This window comes from Heliangelus exortis, chromosome 30 (genome assembly GCF_036169615.1).
Source record: "Heliangelus exortis chromosome 30, bHelExo1.hap1, whole genome shotgun sequence".
Taxonomy (NCBI): Eukaryota; Metazoa; Chordata; class Aves; order Apodiformes; family Trochilidae; genus Heliangelus; species Heliangelus exortis.
The window spans coordinates 2,361,204-2,373,410 of NC_092451.1; the positions used below are offsets into that span (position 1 = coordinate 2,361,204).

General features: G+C 45.1%; 1 protein-coding gene across 4 annotated transcripts in view; it reads left to right on the plus strand.

The window, feature by feature from the left end:
- The window catches only part of ENTPD4 (ectonucleoside triphosphate diphosphohydrolase 4), an 11,762-nt gene extending 735 nt beyond the window's left edge, over positions 1 to 11,027 (plus strand). Inside the window, exons 2-13 of one of the 4 annotated variants that reach the window (XM_071728956.1) lie at positions 1,805 to 1,910; positions 2,398 to 2,595; positions 4,052 to 4,257; positions 4,674 to 4,824; positions 4,910 to 5,013; positions 5,686 to 5,745; positions 5,836 to 5,990; positions 7,967 to 8,133; positions 8,217 to 8,541; positions 9,268 to 9,353; positions 9,564 to 9,725; positions 9,955 to 11,027. In XM_071728956.1, coding sequence (XP_071585057.1) covers positions 1,903 to 1,910; positions 2,398 to 2,595; positions 4,052 to 4,257; positions 4,674 to 4,824; positions 4,910 to 5,013; positions 5,686 to 5,745; positions 5,836 to 5,990; positions 7,967 to 8,133; positions 8,217 to 8,541; positions 9,268 to 9,353; positions 9,564 to 9,725; positions 9,955 to 10,183 — 1,851 coding nt within the window. In that variant the 5' untranslated portion in view covers positions 1,805 to 1,902 and the 3' untranslated portion in view covers positions 10,184 to 11,027. Of the gene's footprint in view, positions 1 to 1,804; positions 1,911 to 2,003; positions 2,105 to 2,397; positions 2,596 to 4,051; positions 4,258 to 4,673; positions 4,825 to 4,909; positions 5,014 to 5,685; positions 5,746 to 5,835; positions 5,991 to 7,966; positions 8,134 to 8,216; positions 8,542 to 9,267; positions 9,354 to 9,563; positions 9,726 to 9,954 lie in introns of those variants that run through there. The other 3 variants (XM_071728959.1, XM_071728955.1, XM_071728958.1) reach the window with 3 other exon arrangements.
- Positions 11,028 to 12,207: the final 1,180 nt, after the last annotated feature.

Here is a 12,207-nt window from a genome sequence, read left to right on the forward strand (position 1 = left end):
TGTCCCTTGGGGTCCTGTCCCGTGGGGTCCCTGTCCCGTGGGGTCCCTGTCCCGTGGGGTCCCTGTCCCGTGGGGTCCCTGTCCCGTGGGGTCCCTGTCCCGTGGGGTCCCTGTCCCGTGGGGTTCTGTCCCGTGGGGTTCTGTCCCGTGGGGTTCTGTCCCGTGGGGTCCCTGTCCCGTGGGGTCCCTGTCCCGTGGGGTCCCTGTCCCGTGGGGTTCTGTCCCGTGGGGTTCTGTCCCGTGGGGTTCTGTCCCGTGGGGTTTCTGTCCCGTGGGGTTTCTGTCCCGTGGGGTTTCTGTCCCGTGGGGTTTCTGTCCCGTGGGGTCCCTGTCCCGTGGGGTCCCTGTCCCGTGGGGTCCCTGTCCCGTGGGGTCCCTGTCCCGTGGGGTCCCTGTCCCGTGGGGTCCCTGTCCCGTGGGGTCCCTGTCCCGTGGGGTCCCTGTCCCGTGGGGTCCCTGTCCCGTGGGGTCCCTGTCCCGTGGGGTCCTGTCCCGTGGGGTCCTGTCCTTTGGGTTCCTGCCCCTTGGGCCCCAAACTGGACCCAGTGCTCCAGAGGTGGCCCCAAACTGGACCCAGTGCTCCAAGTGTGGCCCCAAACTGGACCCAGTGCTCCAGAGGTGGCCCCAAACTGGACCCAGTGCTCCACGTGTGGCCCCAAACTGGACCCAGTGCTCCAGACGTGGCCCCAAACTGGACCCAGTGCTCCAGACGTGGCCCCAAACTGGACCCAGTGCTCCACGTGTGGCCCCAAACTGGACCCAGTGCTCCACGTGTGGCCCCAAACTGGACCCAGTGCTCCAGAGGTGGCCCCAAACTGGACCCAGTGCTCCATGTGTGGCCCCAAACTGGACCCAGTGCTCCAGACGTGGCCCCAGACTGGACCCAGTGTTCCAAGTGTGGCCCCAAACTGGACCCAGTGCTCCAGACGTGGCCCCAAACTGGACCCAGTGCTCCAGACGTGGCCCCAAACTGGACCCAGTGCTCCAGACGTGGCCCCAAACTGGACCCAGTGCTCCACGTGTGGCCCCAAACTGGACCCAGTGCTCCACGTGTGGCCCCAAACTGGACCCAGTGCTCCATGTGTGGCCCCAAACTGGACCCAGTGCTCCATGTGTGGCCCCAAACTGGACCCAGTGCTCCACGTGTGGCCCCAAACTGGACCCAGTGCTCCACGTGTGGCCCCAAACTGGACCCAGTGCTCCAGAGGTGGCCCCAAACTGGACCCAGTGCTCCAGACGTGGCCCCAAACTGGACCCAGTGCTCCAAGTGTGGCCCCAAACTGGACCCAGTGCTCCAGACATGGCCCCAAACTGGACCCAGTGCTCCAAATGTTGCCTCAAACTGGACCCAGTGCTCCAGACGTGACCCCAAACTGGACCCAGTGCTCCAGACGTGGCCCTAAACTGGACCCAGTGCTCCAGAGGTGGCCCCAAACTGGACCCAGTGCTCCACGTGTGGCCCCAAACTGGACCCAGTGCTCCACGTGTGGCCCCAAACTGGACCCAGTGCTCCAAGTGTGGCCCCAAACTGGACCCAGTGCTCCAAGTGTGGCCCCAAACTGGACCCAGTGCTCCAAGTGTGGCCCCAAACTGGACCCAGTGCTCCAGACGTGGCCCCAAACTGGACCCAGTGCTCCAGACGTGGCCCCAAACTGGACCCAGTGCTCCAGGCGTGACCCCAAACTGGACCCAGTGCTCCACGTGTGGCCCCAAACTGGACCCAGTGCTCCAGAGGTGGTTTCACCAGTGCTGGGGGGGGAGGGATCCCCTCTAACAAATCCTCTCTTTTTTTTTTTGGATCCAGGAGCAGAGGAGCAATGGATTTGGGAATGCTGGATGGGCCTTGCCAGGCAGAGGGCACTGGTTGATGGCTGAGCCCTTACTGGTCTGTACTGGTCCAAAATGGGGAGGTAAGGATCCCAAAAGGAAGTGTCGGGTGGAGCTGGGGTAGAGGACAGGGAAGGGGAGAAGGAATTCCTGAGGAATCTTGGATTCAGAGGTGGGAATAGTGTTGGATGGGGCTGGGCTGGATGGGCCTTGCCAGGCAGAGGGCACTGGTTGATGGCTGAGCCCTTACTGGTCTGTACTGGTCCAAAATGGGGAGGTAAGGATCCCAGAAGGAAGTGTTGGATGGAGCTGGGGTAGAGGGCAGGGAAGGGGAGAAGGAATTCCTGAGGAATCTTGGATTCAGAGGTGGGAATAGTGTTGGATGGGGCTGGTTGGAAATTCCTGGAATTCCAGGATTACATAAAAAAAAAAAATAAATAAAAATAAAAAATAATAATAATAAAAAAAAAAATAAAATTAAACCCTCTTCTTGCTTGTCCTTGGCTGCTCCCAGATTTCTCCTCTTTGCTTTTTCCGAGCTGATTTTTTTTCCCTTCTGGGAATTTTCAGGATCGGCCTCTCCTGCCTGCTCCCTGCCTCCTGGCACTTCAGCATCTCCCCCGTGGGCTGCCCACGGGTGTTTCACACCACGTTACGCCAGGTGGTGGCGCTGGGGGTCCTGGCGGCCGCGGCCTCGCTGCTCTGCTACTCCCTGCTGGTGATCAGGAGCAAGTACGGGAGGGCTTCCCGGGAAAAGAGATTCCAGAGGTGAGGAATGGGCTGGAAGGGAAGATCCTGAGGTTGGGAGGTTGGGGCTGGAAAAGCCTTGGGTGGAAAGGGAGGAAAATATCCTGGGTTTTTTTTTTTAAGGGAGGGTTTTCCCAGCTGAGGGGGTTTTGGTTTGGGTGGAAGGGTGGGTTGGAAAGGGTTGGGATGGGGGGTGTTGGGAGGAGTTTGATGTGTTGGAAAGAATGGGATTGTGTTTGAAAGAATGGGATTTTGGTTAAAAGAATGGGATTTTGGTTGAAAGAATGGGATTTTGGTTAAAAGAATGGGATTTTGGTTGAAAGAATGGAATTTTGGTTGAAAGAATGGAATTTTGGTTCAAAGAATGGAATTTTGGTTCAAAGAATGGAATTTTGGTTCAAAGAATGGAATTTTGGTTCAAAGAATGGAATTTTGGTTCAAAGAATGGAATTTTGGTTAAAAGAATGAAATTTTGGTTAAAAGAATGAAAGTTTCTTTGAAATAATGAAATTTTATTTAAAAGAATGGAAGTTTAAAGGAATGAAATTGTGTTTAAAGGAATGAAATTGTGTTTAATGGAATTGTATTTAATGGAATTTATCTAATGGAATTTATCTAATGGAATTTATCTAATGGAATTTATCTAATGGAATTTATCTAATGGAATTTTATGGATTTTATTTTATGGAACTTTATTTTATGGAATTTTATTTTATGGAATTTTATTTTATGGAATTTTATTTTATGGAATTTTATTTTGTGAATTTTATTTTGTGAATTTTATTTTGTGAATTTTATTTTGTGAATTTTATTTTGTGAATTTTATTTTGTGAATTTTATTTTGTGAATTTTATTTTGTGAATTTTATTTTGTGAATTTTATTTTGTGAATTTTATTTTGTGAATTTTATTTTGTGAATTTTATTTTGTGAATTTTATTTTGTGAATTTTATTTAAGGAATTTTATTTTGTGAATTTTATTTAAGGAATTTTATTTTGTGAATTTTATTTTGTGAATTTTATTTTGTGAATTTTATTTTGTGAATTTTATTTTGTGAATTTTATTTTGTGAATTTTATTTTGTGAATTTTATTTAAGGAATTTTATTTAAGGAATTTTGTGAAATTTATTTTGTGAAATTTATTTTGTGAAATTTATTTTGTGAAATTTATTTTGTGAAATTTATTTTGTGAAATTTATTTTGTGAAATTTATTTTGTGAAATTTATTTTGTGAAATTTATTTTGTGAAATTTATTTTGTGAAATTTATTTTGTGAAATTTATGAATTTTATTTAATGAAATTTTATTTAATGAATTTTATTTTATTGGGTCACCCACCATTTCCTCACCCCATAAACTCCACTCCTTAGGCCAGGAATTCCCTTATTGCTGCGAGCAAACCTCTTGTTCCCCATGAAACCTCCTCCTGGTGTTAAAAAACTCCTTTATGGACCTAAATAATTTTTTTTTTCCCCAGAATCCTCTCCAGGGTGGGCGACACCGAGGCCACCGACACCTCCAACCCCAACCTCAGCTACGGGATCGTTGTGGACTGTGGGAGCAGTGGCTCCAGGATTTTTGTCTATTGCTGGCCCAGGCACAATGGGAACCCCCACGACCTCCTGGACATCAAACAGATGAGGGACAAAAACAGGAAACCAGTGGTTATGAAAATTAAACCAGGTATTTGGGGGAGATAAATTTTATTTTATTTATTTCTTTTTTTTATTAATTTGCTTTTTCGGACCCTGTCGAGTGTGGCTCTCCTCTAGATTTCTCTATATTTTTTTTTGCTTTGCAGAGAGTTTTGTTCTGTTTCCCAGCTTGAAAGAGGGGGGGAAGGGTTTCTGTGTGGGCTGAGCTGCTTGGTTCTGGTTTTTTCAGTGAAAAAAAAAGAAAAAAAAAAATAAGATTTCTCTCAAGCTCTTTAACCGATCAGATAAATAAGTAACAAACCTCACACAGGGTTTTGTGGCTGATTTACTCTTGGCTTTATTTCTGATTTCTGGAGCTGTTTTCTTCCTGGGGGTTAGGATTAGGAGGATTTTTCCAGGGAATTCCCAAAACTGGAGTTTTTTCTCTTTGATTTCTCTCCTCAGGCATCTCAGAGTTTGCCAGCTCTCCTGAGAAGGTCAGTGATTACATCTCCCCTCTCCTCAGCTTTGCTGCTCAACATGTGCCACGTGCTAAACACAAAGAGACTCCTCTTTACATCCTGTGCACTGCAGGGATGAGGATTTTGCCAGAAAGGTGATTTTTTTTTCTCTATTTTTTTACCTTTACCCCGGGGGCTCCCCCTCCTTTTAACTCTTTCCCAACTCTGGTTTTTTTGCAGCCAGCAGAAGGCAATACTTGAAGATCTGCTCACTGATATTCCTGTGCATTTTGATTTCCTCTTCTCAGACTCCCATGCAGAGGTTATTTCAGGGAAACAGGAAGGTAGGGGAACTTTGGAAAATTTACATTTTAAATATTTATGGCTTGGCACTGCAACTTAATTAATTTTTTTTTTTTTTTGCTGCTTTTTGAAAATTCTGGTTTGGTTGGGAGACCTCATTCCTCAGCAGCAACACATAGAGCGTGGACATGCTCAGCTGCTGCAATCCTTTAGCTTGTCTGAGTGCTTTCTAATGAGCAGTGCAATTAATTTCTAATTAATTGCTTCCTAATTAGGTGCTCAGCAGGAATTTTAACCCATTTTCCCTGGCTTTGGGGAGGGCAGGGTAAAGATAACCCACAACATCCTTGAGGGAAGAAACTTTGCTGGGAAAAATGGTTTCTGAAGGAGCAATGCTTGGAGGTGATGAGCTTTCTGGAGGCTGAAAATAACATTTCAAGTTAATTTGTCTGAAATTTGCTCATCAGATTGCCTTTAATCCCTAAAATTAGGATTTTTATTACAGCTTTGACCCGGAGAGAAAGGGATAGAATAAATTCTCGGGAATTTCTGTGTAACTCTGTTTGACTGCAGAGCATTTTTAGATGGAAATCTGAGCAGTCATCTATCTAAACTCCTGTTAAGGGTTAACAGGAGAGTGGCACCACATCCCACTTGGATTTTAGGGGGATTTGTACCAACAATTCCTGAAATCTTTTCCCTTTTACACCCAGGAGTTTACGCCTGGATCGGCATCAACTTCGTCCTGGGCAGATTCGAGCATACAGATGATGGTAACTATCAAGAACTTCTCTAGATGGAAAGGAGTGATGCTTCAACCCTTCCAGTTGTATTTTTCCTTGCTTTTTCCTGGTTTTTTCCAGAGGATGAAGCCATTGTGGAGGTGCATGTCCCAGGCAGTGAGAACAGGGAAGTCATCCTGCGTAAGAGGACTGTGGGTATTCTAGACATGGGCGGAGTGTCGACTCAGATAGCATATGAAGTCCCTAAAACTGTAAGCTTTGCCTCTTCACAGCAGGTTATTATCTGTGCAACTTTCTTCTTTTTCCTTTTTTTTCAGTTTTTTCGATGCATTTTTGTTGTCTTGTGTTTAGGTTTTGGGTGGTTTTGGGGTTTTTTTTTTTTCCCCCCTTTTGGTTTGAGTCGTGTCCTTCGTCGCATCACGTGCCCAAAGCAAGGCAGGAGGAGATGAGTCACAGCTCCTTGGTGCTTTGTTCATTCAGAAACTTGAGGGAATTTACCACTCATTTTTTCAGTGAACGTGCATCCTTTCTGCCTGTGCATGTATCTACACTTCTTTTAATTTGTATACTCCTGAAAGGATTGTATCCTGCAGTTTAGAAGCCCAGAGTTGTGGGGTTCTTAAAATAAGTTCTGGTTTAAGCTCTGATTTTTCTTTCCAGCTGAGTTGGTAGAAACTGAGTTAACAGATCATGGGGTAACTGTACACTTTGGTTAAATGTCACCTTCACCAGCTCATCTGTTGTAGGAAGCCAATTTCCTTGTTTTAAGTGGAACACAAGTTGCTCAGACTTAAATCCAGTGAATTCTAGAGTCATTCCTGAATTTTTGCAGCTGGAAGGCCTCCCTTTAACAGCATGAAGAAAGGATTTAAATTAAAACTAGCATAAAAGCCCTAATGCACTGTCATGAGGATGGATGTATTTAGTAAATCTTTATTAAATCTTCCTGTGAAATGATGGAATTTCCTGAGGAAATAATAACTGAGGAGAGGCTGTGACACAAAAGTCAGCAGATTGCTGCCCTCAGATATGAACTGCAAATAGGAAGATCATAGAATCATAGAATCCTAGAATCCTAGGGGTTGGAAGGGACCTGGAAAGATCATCTAGTCCAACCCCTCCTGCCAGAGCAGGGCCCCCTAGAGTACATCCCCTAGGAACGTGTCCAGGTGGGTTTTGAATGTCTCCAGTGAAGGAGACTCCACAACCCCCCTGGGCAGCCTGTTCCAGGGCTCTGTCACCCTTACAGTAAAAAAATTTTTTCTGATATTCAACTTGAACCTCCTATGCTCCAATTTACACCCATTACCCCTTGTCCTATCACTGGTCACCACTGAGAAAAGCCTAACTCCATCTCCCTGACACTCACCCCTTACATATTTGAAAACATTGATGAGGTCACCCCTCAGTCTCCTTTTCTCCAAACTAAAGAGACCCAGCTCCCTCAGCCTTTCCTCATAAGGGAGATGTTCCACTCCCTTAATCATCTCAGTAGCTCTGCACTGGACTCTTTCAAGCACTTCCCTGTCCTTCTTGAACTGAGGGGCCCAGAACTGGACACAATACTCCAGGTGTGGCCTCACCAATGCAGAATAGAGGGGGAGGAGAACCTCTCTTGACCTCCTAACCACCCCCTTTCTAATGCACCCCAGGATGCCATTGGCCTTCTTGGCCACAAGGGCACATTGCTGGCTCATGGGCATCTTCTTCCTCACAGCATTTCTGCTGGATCCCTTCCCAGCCTCCTTGCTCTTCTCTGGACCTGCTCCAGCACCTCAAGCTCCTTCCTGAGCTGAGGGGCCCAGAACTGGACACAGGACTCAAGCTGTGGCCTCCCCAGGGCTGAGCACAGGGGCAGAATCCCTTCCCTGGACCTGCTGGCCACGCTGTTCCTGAGCCAGCCCAGGATGCCATTGGCCTTCTTGGCCACAAGGGCACATTGCTGGCTCATGGGCATCTTCTTGTCTACCAGGACCCCCAGGTCTCTTTCCCCTCCACTGCTCTCCAGCAGCTCAGCCCCCAACCTATACTGGGACATCGTGTTGTTCTTCCCCAAATGCAAAAAGATGATTTCTAACAATTGCTGTGTGGCTCTACCTGAACAGAAACTGATGTAAAATAGATGTTCTGATCATGGAACCCTCTCCAGGTTCCCAGGCAGGGAAGTTTCAAGCTGTCAGAGGCCTCCATTTGTGCCAAGAACTCACTTGGAGCTTCTTCATGGGATTTACACCCCATCTTCTTTCTCCAGGAGGAAGTAGCCAAAAACTTACTTGCAGAATTCAACCTGGGCTGTGATGCTCATCAGACTGAGCACGTCTACAGGGTCTATGTGGCCACATTCCTTGGTTTTGGAGGGAATGCAGCACGCCAGAGGTATGAAGACAGTTTATTTACCAGCACAGTCCTCAAAAACAGGTATCTGGCTCTTTGCATCCCCCCTGCCTTCACCCGACCCCCTCCTGCTGCTCTTTTGTGACTCTCTTTGCTCTTTTCCCCAGACTGCTGGGCACACAGACTGGGCTGACCTGGGATTCACCTTACCTGGATCCTTGCCTGCCTCTGGATGCTGAGGATGAGATCCAGCAGAAGGGGCAGAAGTTGTACCTGAGGGGCACAGGGGATTTTCAGCTCTGTCGAGAGCTCATTCAGCCCTTCATGAACAAGACCAATGAGACCCAGACATCCCTGAATGGGGTTTATCAGCCTGCTGTGCACTTCCAGAACAGTGAATTTTATGGCTTCTCAGAGTTCTACTACTGCACTGAGGACGTGCTACGGATGGGAGGAGATTACAATGCTGCTAAATTTACTAAAGCTGCAAAGGTAAAGTGGGGTCGAAATGAATTTCCTCATCCACAGCAGCTTCTCTGGGTTTTTTTTTCTGCAAGTCTTGCAAGAAAGCTTTTCCTTTAAAGAGTCCAAACTTTTACCCTGCAATCAGCTGTCGCTGGGTACCTCTCTTCCTCATGGAATTTTTTTTTTTTAGAACACTTGTTTTAAGGTGCAACAGGAAAATTGACTGGAGAGGGGATGGGACTTGAGGTAGAGCTCCAGCAGAACTGTTGGGAATGGGGAAATCTGAGCTGCTTCCACCTCATGCTTGGTTTTGGGGATGTCTTGGTTTTGGGGAAATCCTTAGGAAAAGGATTTCATCTCTTTATACATTTTATACAAATTTTCTAGGCACAAACTATTGGACTATGGGGACTGTTTTTTTTTTTTTTTTTTTTGTAAGTCTACAACATAAAGCAAGAGGGATGTGACCTGCTTTGTTGCTGGTCTAAAAATCATCTATTTTTCATCTCCAAGTAGGTGACCAAAGAATTGAAGTGCCACTCAATTTTAATTTAACCCCAAGCACCAACTTTGGGTCAGTATTACAGAAGACACTTTTAAATTAGTGATTTACCAGCAAGGGAAGCTGTAACTCTTGAGTTTTCTGGCCTTTGGCATTTAGAGAACATCTTAGCTAGGGGTGTTTCTCTTCTCAGGGCAGAAGCAATGCTGAAGTCTATTTTTTTTTTTTCTTTTTTTTTATCTATTTTGAAGGATTATTGTGCCACTAAGTGGTCTGTCCTGAGGGAACGTTTTGACCGTGGTCTTTATGCCTCACATGCTGATCTCCACAGGTTGAAGTAAGTTGGTGTTTGTACAGCAAATTCATTCACCCACAGCTTCCAGGGAGAGGTCATGTCCATCTGATCCATTTAATGAAATCACAGGAAGTGTGAATAGAGCCTTAAATATTGCATCAGCCATAAAAAAAAAAAAAAAAATCCTGAGAATTGTGCTTCACAACCTCTCAAAAAAACTTCTCCCCTGACTTCATGCCCCTCTTTCCATAGGTACCAGTGTTTCAAGTCTGCCTGGATGTATGAGGTGTTTCACAGTGGTTTCTCTTTTCCTGTGAGTTACAACCACCTGAAAACAGCTCTGCAGGTTTATGACAAAGAGGTGCAATGGACCCTGGGAGCCATTCTTTACAGAACAAGGTTTTTACCTTTAAGGTAAAACTTTCTGGTTCCTCAAGTGCCTCCTGTGGGGGTTTTCTGAAGGGAAGGAGCAGAGAGCAAAGCAGCTGGCAGACAGGGGGAGACAAAATGATGGTTTTAGTGCAACCTCAGCCCAGATTTAGGGAGTTAATAATAAAGATCATGCAATTAAAAGGGGCTCTGTTTGCTGTGGGGAGAGACTAAGGTTGAGCTGATGCCTCTTATCCCTCTGATTTCTTTCCAGAGACATCCAGCAAGAAAACTTCCGTGGCACTCACTCCCATTGGAGGAGCTTCTCCTTTGTTTACAATCACTACTTGTTTTTTGTCTGTTTTCTGGTTGTGCTGCTCTCCATCCTGCTTTACCTCCTGAGGCTCAGAAGGATCCACAGGCGAATGCTAAGGAACAGTTCCTCTCCTTCCCTCTGGATGGAGGAGGGTCTCCCACCACAGAAGATCCCAGGACCTTTATGAGAGGCTGTGTTGGAGATTTTTGCTTGGACTTGCTACCCAAAAAAGCCATTTTTGCCTCAGGGTTCCTCCTTTTTTGTCCCTTGAAAGCATGGAAGGAGCAGATGGGCAAGAGCAGGAAATCCAGCTGGGCTTTGGAAACAGGAAAATGGGGTCACCTTGGCTTGGTCTCACTGGACAATAGCAGCCAAAAATCACTTTTTTTCTTTAATATTGCACTTTGGTGTGTGATGGGGTGAGCAAAAACTTGTCAGTAAATGAGCAGCAGCAGCTTGAGCTGTGTGTGGGAAGAGAATGAAGGTGAATTCTCATCCCTTGGGGGAGATGGAAATCCTGCTAGCTAGGAGGGGGGTGAGGACTGGCTTTGTTTTCCAGATTCCAGCATTGAAACCACTTCAATTCTGAGTCAAACAAAGGAAATGCAGGGTTTTTAAAAGAAAACCTCCTCTTAGGGCAGTTCAATCTGATTTTATAATCAGTGCTGGGTTGGAGAAGGAAAAAAAATCTCTTTGCACCCAATGCTGTGCTTCCAGAAAGCTGCTGCAATCAGTTTTATTTCTGAGCTTCCTTTTTTGTCTTGAAAGCTTCAGCTTTGGAGTGGCACAAGGCACTGCTTTTTAATCCTTATTTTCTGTTCCATCATCACCCAGAGATCTCCCTGGAACTCCAGTAAGCTGCAGAGTAAACTGGAATGTGCTTAGGGTTTTGTTCCTGCTAGAGTAGCCATGCACACAGTGTTCCTTTGGGTTTGGAGCATTCTGATTTGTTAATTTATATTTTATTTAAAACTGTTTAATTTGACTTGAAAGCAAGATTTGTCCATGATTAAAAGTGGGATTTCTATCAACTTCTGGTGTCTGCTGGATCCTTGCACTTTGCTCCCTGTATCCAACTGGCAAAACTTCCTCCTCTTCTAGTGAATATCCTGGAAAAAAAGATGTTTTTGGGGAACTAGACAGCTTCATACCCTTTTTTATCACACTTCAGGTGCAGTTTGAGCTAAAAATTGACATTTTTGGGGCTGTTTTGTTTCCTTTTGTTAAGCTTTTGGGGGGAATTTTGGTTTGATCTGAACTGCAGCCTCACTCAGGTGCTCAACAGCTTCCTCCTTCCATCCTGGGAGGAGTTTGTTGCAGTCAGAAGAATTACCTGGAAATCTGATGGAATTTTGAAGCACCAAGGGAATCTTTAACTGGATGTTCAGGAATAACAAATTGCATCTTTCCTGTATAAAGTTTATTTTTTAATGTGTATTATGGACTCCTTTTTCATCTTGGTGGGGCAGATCCAAGCTAAGAACTGGGGAACCAAAGATAGTGATTTAACAGATAAAAAAAAAACCTTTTTTTTTTAAAATTGAATGATTAATGGAATATTGTGGTGTTCTGCATTCTGTGCTCAACATCAAGCTAGAAAATGGCAGCACTGAGTATTTCTCATTGGTCTTTAGTTAATTAATTAATATTCTAATATATATTCTAATATTCTAATATTCTAATTAATAATTCTAATTAATATTCAGTGACTGTTCTTTACTTTAATTTGGGGTCAGTTATTACAAATTATCCTGCTCAGAGTGGCACAAAGATTGGAAGCTTGAGGCTCAGCTGTCATTGAGGAGAAAATGGGGGAATGATGGGATGAGCTAAGCCCTTGCTTTGGGCCTCCCTGGGTTCTTTGGCTTTATATTTAATTAAAAATTAATTTATATTTAAAAACCATTTAAAAAGCATCTTGACAGTTGGTGATCCTCAAGGTCTTGTCCAACTTTGTGATTCCCTGGTTCTGTTTATTTCCTGGTTCTATTTCCTGGTTCTATTTCCTGGTTCTATTTCCTGGTTCTATTTCCTGGTTCTATTTCCTGGTTCTATTTCCTGGTTCTATTTCCTGGTTCTATTTCCTGGTTCTATTTCCTGGTTCTATTTCCTGGTTCTATTTCCTGGTTCTATTTCCTGGTTCTATTTCCTGGTTCTATTCCCTGGTTCTATTCCCTGGTTCTATTCCCGGTTTTTTTTTCTGGTTTTTTT